At 43.3% G+C, this 9,577-nt stretch overlaps 1 protein-coding gene across 1 annotated transcript; it reads right to left on the reverse strand.

Moving 5' to 3' along the window:
- Positions 1–360: 360 nt before the first annotated feature.
- Positions 361–6,400, reverse strand: slc6a1a (solute carrier family 6 member 1a). Its single transcript, XM_070910568.1, has 14 exons — positions 6,169–6,400; positions 5,797–5,928; positions 5,525–5,625; positions 5,264–5,373; positions 4,974–5,106; positions 4,111–4,245; positions 3,909–4,012; positions 3,108–3,232; positions 2,800–2,912; positions 1,978–2,109; positions 1,644–1,746; positions 1,245–1,345; positions 914–1,081; positions 361–810 (listed from the first exon to the last, which is right to left on the reverse strand). Exons 1-14 carry the CDS (start codon positions 6,398–6,400, stop codon positions 361–363), a joined length of 2,139 nt encoding a protein of 712 aa, XP_070766669.1.
- Positions 6,401–9,577: the final 3,177 nt, after the last annotated feature.

Below are 9,577 nucleotides of genomic sequence, written 5' to 3' on the forward strand. Positions count from 1 at the left end.
CTACTATATTCACACGGTATTTACTTGATTCATGAAGATATTCAACAAATCTCTAATCTATATCTCTATGTTTTTTTCTTTTCTCACAGTATTACACAGTATGTTTACATTTCTTTTTTTTTTTATTCAGATTTACGGTTGTATTTGTGAACACTAACAGTCTTTGATATTGTTTTCAGAATGCAAACCAACAATAAGACATCATTGGCTTGGTTTTACAAATGCAGAAAAATTAAACATGGTTCGAAAATCTGTTTTGATCACATATTGCCCCTGGAGGTAGGTGAATCAATTAAAATCTTGGAAGTCCTTTGTAATGTTCTCTTTTGTCTACATGCTCCATGAGGGTTTCTTTGTTGTCTACACGTTGGCCTCAGCATTGGTCAGGTTAGAGGTTGGGCTTGTTGGGTTCGGGGGGTTAACGGGCTCCGTTGGGCTAGCGAGGTTGGGTGGTGGGCTGGTTGGGCTAACAGTTGTGGTGGTGGGGTTAGCCGGACTGGCCGTGGTGGTGGTGGTGGTGGTGGTGATGGTGGCGGTGGGACTAGTCGCCGGGTTCACCGGGCTAGCGGCGGTGGCTGGATTGGCTGGTGGAGGAGCCGGGTTAGCGGGGGTCACGGGGCTGGTTGAGTTGACAGGAGCCGGATTGGTGGGGCTGGAAGGGTTTGCAGGAGCTGGGTTGGCAGGGCTCGCGGGATTGGCTGGATTGGCTGGGCTGGATAGGTTAGCGGTGTTGGTTTCCGCCTGCTGCTCGGGTCCGTTCTCCTGAGGTCGCCTGACAACTGCAGGAGGCTGAAGCATTATCCGAAGTCGCTGGAAGAGAAACACAACACATATGAATTGCATAAGAGAAAGGGCATGTTAGGTTACAGAGTAGATCTTAAGCTAAAAATCTGGCAGACAGTTCACTTCTTACCTCCTTGTAGGTGCCCTTGAGTCCAAGATACATATAGATCATGTATCCTGGTATGAGAACCATAGAGGACATCGCCATGAGCCAGCCCACTCCCTGACCCCAGCCTGGGAACACATAGTCTCCCATTTTGAGAGGAACCATTTGTACGGCGCTGAACAAGAACACCCCCTGTGGGAGACATGAGAAGCTTTATGCATCCTGACACCACTGGCTACAGGCAGCACTGTCTCAGCCTGACATGGCTGCAGGCAGGTAATATTGACTTTATTTATTGTTTCATTTCCCGTGTCGTGACTTTAGATGTACTGTTGTATTAGTTCAGAGTACTCACACCGACAATGAGAGGGGTGAACACGACCCAGCACATCTTCCACCATATACAGGGCTTGTAGCCAATCATCTCCTGGATGTTGTCGTAGAACTTGTTCACACCTGCGAGACAAATGAATCTATGATCAAAATATTCATATCCAATTTATTTCAATTTGCTGCTGGCCTGCCATGCATAATGATGAGGATGGCGGGGTGGAACACATGAGTGCTCATGACCTTGAGGCTGAACAGCGTTTGAAGCTGCGCAAATATCTCCAGACAGGTGTGACGTTTTCTAACCTCCATATTTCCCCCGACTTTCCATATATGTGATATTTTCCCCCTTTAATTGGTTAAATTGTGAAGAAATATACAAATTTATAATGATAACTTTGCATGAAACACTGATGATACACACCGTAGCACCAGGATATGGAGATGCATTCAAAGAAGACCAAGAACAGCAGACACATCCCACTGGCGGAGTAGTAGTCAAACAGTTTGAACACATAGATTCCACCCTGGTTACAGAAAAATGTCATAAAAGTGTTATGAAAAGAGCCATTGTGCAGATACAGCATAACATTAAGAGAACAAGTCCAAATTTAAATTGCATGCTGCCCACTACATACAGTAGATACTTGGATTTCACTTTTATCTTTTAATTACATCTTTCAATTCTATCAGTCATTTGTTTAATCTTGTGCTGTTAATAGTCGGCGGTAACATGAGAGAGAGCTGCCCCGCTGTACCTGTGTGATGTTTGAAAGTCCGATCACATAGGACACCAGACAGACACATGCGATGAAGATCTCTCGTCTCCCCCTAAGAGCTCTGGGAAACTCGTCCACCAGAGCAGTGATGAAGCCTTCAACGGTGCAGAACTGAAGGACAGAATCATAGAAACAGCATTAGTGTGAATATGTGCACAATTTGCATTTAGCTTTTATGTTCTTAAACACAAATATGTTTTTAATATGCACAGAACGTTGATCTTTTTTTTTCTTGTAGCATGCAGAGGCCTGTGAATGTTTTGCAGAATGTATTCTTCCCCAAAATAAGTTTTATTTTAGTGGTTGGGCAGACCGATGATGACAAATGACAAAGAATTGCAGTGTGCACCAAAGCATGGGACAAAAACACTAACGTAATCTTCTGAATGACCAAGCATCCACTTCTTGGAGGCCATTTTGGTAATAGCTCTGTTATGCAAACGCTCAGTTGCTATGACATTTAGAATAAGGTTTTAATTTATTTACTTTGAAGTGCTGGTGGTCATAGCCAGTGTATAGCTGCATTTATGCTTTTTTTTTTCTTTGTCTCTGTGGCCTCATTCGAACCCAAATATCACACACATAAAGGAAGAAACACAGACAGTGAGACCTGCGGGCACATGGAGGTGATAAAGTTGCATTAAAAAGACTTGACAGCTGATGTCAAAGCTCAGCTATATCTGTCCACAAGAAGCAAATTGCATGCTTATCATACAGAGAGCAGGGGTGAGCTGCATGATATGTACCTGCATTTTAAATATTTAGGTCAGCCCATGAGCAGATCATCTCCAAGCCCCTTACCTGGCTGTCTATCCCCAGCATGAGCAGCATGGAGAAGAACAGAATGGCCCAGAGAGGAGACACAGGCAACTGGGTTACAGCCTCCGGGTAGGCCAGAAAAGCTAAACCAGGACCTGGATGGTAAATAGGAAAATCATATTTCATCAGGGTTATTCTCACAGCACTCTGACATGACTGCAAACACACACATTCACATAGAAATGATGACAAAAGCTGTGTTTAACAGTCAGTATCAATGACAGTGGACATGTTTTTCTTGCAGAGACAGAACCGTTACAGAAGAAAGCATATATGCAATCCGTAGTTACCTGAAGCTGCTACGTCGGCAATGTCTTTCTTTGTCACATGTGCCATGAAGCCAACAATAGAGAAGATTACAAAGCCAGCAAACATGCTGGTACACGAGTTGATGCAGCACACAATGATAGAGTCTCTGGGGAGAGGAAATATAAAATAGGCCTGTTGTCAAAGATTTAAGTTGACTCAGTTTTTTTTTCTGTATTAAGCTTCCCTCAAAACAGTCCACACAGGAGAGACTGAGCTCTGACAGAGTAGCTGTGCCAATGTATCTCCGCTATTAATTCCTTTTGATCATACAGATGTTTGGCAAAAAACACCATTTTTATTGTTCACGACAGACATACACAGATTTCATTGAAGAACTCTTGACAAATAACAAAATGTCTCACACGTATTTACAGATATAAATGAAGAAAGATAGATCCATTTGAAACAAGGACACAAAATGAATGCAACTATTTTTATGTAACTGATTGTTTATGTGACCCAGAACTATGGGGCTGCTGGAGAAAACACTCAGGCTTTGCAATCATAGTTGTTTTTTTTCTCCTCCAGCACGCACAGCGACAGCAAGAAACAGCCTTCTCCTTAGATTGTTATTCTATTCATGCCAGCGACTAACATTAATAAGACCCTTTAAGGGCTCTTACCAAGTACCCTTGAATAAGTTCTTTAATACAGGCGTATAGTAAAGTAAAATAGCACAAATTTAAATACTTCATCTATTATAATTTGCTCTGATTTATCAAATTCAGCAGAATCCTCTGTCACATGGATGATCTCTTTTCATGAATCACCACCAGTCTTACCTGTAAACATTGTTATTGAAAGGGTTATAGCTGCCCAGAGCTATAAGTGACCCCAATCCCAATCCGTAGGAAAAAAAGATCTGGGTAGCTGCATCCAGCCATACCTGACAAAGGAACACAAGCATTTAGCTGCGTGAGGCAGAGCTCTGCTCACTCAGGCGTGCAGTACATAGGTAAGAATCACATGATAATATGTCATTACCTCTGATTCTTTGAGTTTTTCAAAGTCAGGGGTGATATAGAACAGAATTCCCTCTCTAGCTCCGGGTAGAGTCACCCCACGGATGAAGAGAATAAACAGCATGAAGTAGGGGTATGTAGCGGAGAAGTAAACGACCTATAAAATGCGAGACAATTATCAGCAGGATAACACCAGTGCAGCTCAAGTAAATTTATGATGCATACAGAATTTATGAATTTGGCATTCACCCACTATTCAGAAATACTCATGAGGGTTTTAAAGATTTTCTAGATTTATTTTCTTCGGTCTCTTCGCCGGACAAAAAACCAAACAAAAACCCAAAACAGATCAAGGGACCAAATATTCAGCAAAGAAATCACTGCATCTTCACTTTGAATCAGCTCCCACTGTCTCTGTGCGTTCATGACACTGTGCAAGCAATTTGTGAGCAAAATGTGCAGGGGGATGGGGTGTTTTGTGACCAAAACCAATTTTATTTGCCATGGTCACGTGATGCACTAGACTTTTCGAAATGTGGCACCACAAGGGAGGGAAACTGACTCCAAGTGAAGGGAGAGGACAAAACCAGATTGTAGCGTATGGATGTTTGTTGCTCCTCCTATCGTGAATCCACACTCAGTATAGACAACGTGTCAGGAGAATTGGAATTAGAGGAGCCACCAAGAGGCAGTGCAGGATTAGTGAACATGAGTGTTTGATGTCTCTTATTTTAAAATCAATCTGGACAATGCTGACAGCAATCTAAATGATTGATGAGGTGATATTAGACTGGTTAATATTGCATAGCTGTCACATTCTTCTCCTTATTGGGAACCAGTATAGCCTAAGATGTCTTGAATACCCAAATCTGGCAAACGTCTTACCTTCCCTGTCCAGCCAACTCCTTTCCAGATACAGAAGTACACAAGGACCCAGGCGATGGCCAGTGTTATTGCCAGTGGCACTCGAATCTGGCCTGGTTTTTCCAAGCCATCGGTCATTTCATGCATGTTGCGCCTATAAGTCAGAGCGAGCAACAATAAGACTATTTTACACACACACAGGGAAATAAGCATGCAGCAGAGGAGGTTGTCTTTTATGTATCTTGGGAGGCATGCAGGATACTTTAAAGCACTGCTGTTGTGAAAGCAAGAGAAAGCAGTCAATATCTTACTCCCAAAACTCCACCACTGCACTGGTGAGATTGGTGGTGTCTGCAATGGAGTGGTTTGTATAACATTTCTCTGTGTTCCATGGATTGTTACATGAGCTCCATGGAAGTTCCTGAAAAACAAAAAATTACAGTGTTTTTTTCCCCACCTCCTTTTAGGGATTTTAAATGTCTCACAGGTATCACAGCCTACAACGTACTGATGTAACAACCTTGACCCTACGCTGATTTATGAATCACGTGAGTACACTGTGTAATACTTACAGTGGTGAAGGAGTTGTACAGGTAGTAAATGGCCCAAGAAATGATTACAATGTAGTAAATGTTAAGCCAGAAGGACAGGACAGCTGCTGCAAGGCCCACACCTATCATACAGAAAGGAATTAGGCAGTGTAGTAAAACTATCATTGGACATGTGTGTTATGTGGCCCTTCATAAATCCTGATAGTCAAAATGATTTCTATGAAACACCAGAAATATTTGTTTTTAAAACAAGACACAATTGCCCAGAAATATTTAGTATAAGTGAGGTATACCTTTAAACATAGGAGCCAGCTTCCACACACCAAGCCCTCCAATTGAGGTGTATTGACCAAGGGAGCATTCCAGTAGAAACAAGGGGACCCCAGCAAATATGAGAGTCAAAAAATAGGGAATCAAGAAGGCTCCTGGATGGACAAAAGTAGATGAAGTTATGCACTAAAAAAAAAAAAAAACAATCTTTGGCTAAAACTGCACTGACTTCAAACACTACAGCACAGCGTCAATTAATTAGGGTTGCAAATGTGGGTGATATTCATTCTTTTCATGTCATCGACACGGTCAGTTAGGTAAGCTCGACTATGTGCATCGTGGAGCTGAATGGGCTGTGCAGTTTGCTTAAATTTAGCAGTGAAAATAGTGTTTACCTCCACCGTTTTTCCCACAGAGATAGGGGAATCTCCATACGTTTCCAAGTCCAATTGCATAACCCACACACGACAGGAGAAAATCAAATTTGCCCGCCCATGTTTCTCTATCAGGCAATTCCTTTTTCTGCTTTTCGGGCTTCACGTCCAGTGACTTGGGCTTGTCATTATTAGTGGCCACCTCGTTCAGTTCTGTGACTTGTCCGTCCGTTTTGGTGCCGTTCGTCGCCATGTCTCTGGATTTGGCAGAGGTCCTGGCAGTCGGACGAGAGGCTTCAGCACCAGTCCACGTAGACAGCAGCTTCGCGGTTTTTAGACCTAACCTTTGGACCAAATGTCTGGAGATGAAGCCTGTGCACACACGGCTCGTCAGTCGCCGTTAACCTGGAATCGTGAATAGAGCATGTGGTTGTTTTTTCAGGACGCGCTGAAAATGTGGTCACTTGAGAAGCAAATATGGACACATTTTGCACTGCATTCATTTACTCCTCGGCAGGCACATTAAAACAATATCAATCAAATTCAAACACACACTGTTTTACTCAAACGTGCATTTAAAAACGCAGACTAAAGCATCTCATGAACATTTGGCTCCCTGACAAAAAATGTTCATTCATGTCAGACTCAGCAAACACCAAAATAACCATCGATGGCAAAGTCATGCTGGACTTGCTCCCATAACTAAAACACAGACGACAGATTGCGCGTAAATTAACAGCCGCCAAAACCAGATCAGCACACACGACAGCCTAAACAAAGTCTGCAATTAGATGAGCCAAAAAAAAAGCAAAAGAAAACGGAAATTCACAACATCAACGAAAAAAAAGAAAACTTTAAGGCAAATTACATGATCCAAAACATGCACTTCAAGCGCAAGACGCACCGTCGCGATAGCAAATAGCCTGTGAGATTTAAGCATAATGAAGTGGAGTCCACCAATTACCACCTGCAGATTCTCCCAACAGTTATCCACACACAGGATTGCGAGCAGCAGGGATACAGAGAGGTCTCAAACAAAATGGAACACAAAACGCATAGTGGAGACAAAGGGATGTCCAATGCGTAAAAGCTTTACGCATCAGGCTGCACAAATAGCCACCCCATTCTACCCGACTGAACGAGAACCAAAACGCACGAGAATGCGTCTCCACATTTGCACCATCCAATAGACTAACAAACAGCAATCAATTCTGCATTTAATTGGCTACAGCTTGTCGGTGCAGAGCTCATCGTGCAGTCATTACATTGACCCCAGCAACATATTGACAGTCTCATTCACAATTTAATCACACACACACACTGTCGCTGCAAAAACAAACAAACAAACAAAAAAAAAACACAAAAACGAATCATGCATTAACCAGACTGGTTTGTTTTAGGGTTCAAACACGCACACACACGCACAGACAGACGTAAGAATTCAGCACCCAGTTTACTCACAATGAATCTGTGATCTGTGCCGCCGAGGATCCGCTGCCTGCCACAAATCTCGAAACGAGGTATCCGTAGATTCCTCCTGTGGATGAAGTTGTAAACTCCCAGTATTTCTTGGAACATAAATAGATTTTACTTCCATTAAAAGACTTAAAGGGACCATGCAGCGTTAGAGGTGTCCAGGCAGGAGCTGTCCAGCGGGGAGCAGTGCTGAAGACCAGGAGGAGGAAGAGGAGGAGGAGGAGGTGGAGGAGGAGGAGGCTGAATCAACACGGGCAGCAGCCGCTTCGCCTTGTGCGACTGTCTAACATCAACAACCAGAGACTCAACTCCCATCTACACAGCCTCAATGTCATCTCAAAGTCGCCCCCCTCCCCTCCTCCCCCTCCTCATCCTCATCTATAGGCTGCACTGACATCGCAGATTGTTTGTTTTTTAATATTTGATTTTTTTTTTAACTCTTTCCCCCCATTTTGATAAATACCAATCATGAGGTATTCATTTCTTTGCCATGACCTCCCATAGAACGACAGGCAAGTTCTGTAATCCACACAAACTGAGGTGTTACATATTGGTCCGTTGTTTTGTCTTTAATTCTGGTTGTTTCCCCCAAACACCTTTAGGATTCACCTGTTTAAATATATAATTGCCTCTGCACCCAGCAACACGAAATGTGACACCCCCCCGCACCCTACCCCCAAAACAGAGCCCCCCCCCCTCCAGTGATAAAATGTATGGTCGGGGTGCAAAATGGAAACATATGGGGGGTAATATAAGCAGCATTATCAGGTCCAAACGCGTGTATTTGGAAGGTGAGGCCAGTCAGCGGCTGTCTGCAAATCTGGCAAATTGTGATAAAGGGAGCCCGTCAATAAAGGGAGGGAACATTGGCTGGATGTCTAACTCTGCCTGTAATCGTCCAAAGCCCGACGTCTTCCACAAATGAGGGGATGATGTGCGAGGAATAAACTCGTGGACTATAAGCTCATAATTTAAAAAAGAAAAAGAAAAAAAAAAGAATGAATGAATGAAAGAAAGAAAGAAATGAAAAAAAAAGGTTTAACCCTCATTGATTGAGACACGCGGGGCTGGGGGAGAGAGAAAAACTATGTTTACATGGGCAGCAAATCAGCGAGGAGAGGATCCAGTCGCGGATTTTTAATTGTCTTCTTTTCCTAAAAAGAAAGCATCCGGAAAGTGAAATAGAACAACGAGAGCAAAACATTTCTTTAAGGAGCAGTTTGTCAAGTCCAAGTGCAACGGTAAGTGATTCACAGCCTGCACACACGAGCCCACTTGTTTGATTTACTTGAATATTTAGCACAAGTTTTCCTTCAGCTCAGCTGTTTTTCTTGTGATGTCACGCCGGCTTCTGCTTCTCTGTAACTTCTCTACATTTGGAGGTTTTATAGGTTTTGTGTCCAAACTCCTCCTGCTGATATCACTTAGTTTCCTGCTCCAAATCAGCACATGCAGATGCACTTTTTTCCCCTTTTTTTTTGATTTTTTATTATTATTTTTTTTCATAAATGTTACTGAGTCGAGGTTGAGGGAGGGCACACTGACTGCAGTGTAAACTTCTGGAAATGCTCTGGCAGGGAGATCAGGGGCACTTAGACTCCAGTGTGAATGCTCCCATCACAGGCAGAGAGCTGAGGGCACCAGATGGCAAACCAATGAGGGGTGAACTAACCTACTAAATGATACCACATGAAATGCAGCATTTAAAATCCCATCTGGGCCGCCGTCCCCGCGGACATGGAGTGTGAAACATGACACGTATTTATACACCTGCTGATGGAGCACACAGGCATGTCCAATGGGCTGGTGACATGCACGCTCGGCCAGCTGACCTCCTAACCCTGCAGCTCTGGTTTGATTCAGCTCACTGCCCCTTCTCACCAGCAGCACTCAGTCGCTTAATTTCAGTCAGAAGCTTGTATTTGGCTCTTTGAGAATACTGTACGCGTTCCAT

This window comes from Enoplosus armatus, chromosome 8 (genome assembly GCF_043641665.1).
Source record: "Enoplosus armatus isolate fEnoArm2 chromosome 8, fEnoArm2.hap1, whole genome shotgun sequence".
Taxonomy (NCBI): Eukaryota; Metazoa; Chordata; class Actinopteri; order Centrarchiformes; family Enoplosidae; genus Enoplosus; species Enoplosus armatus.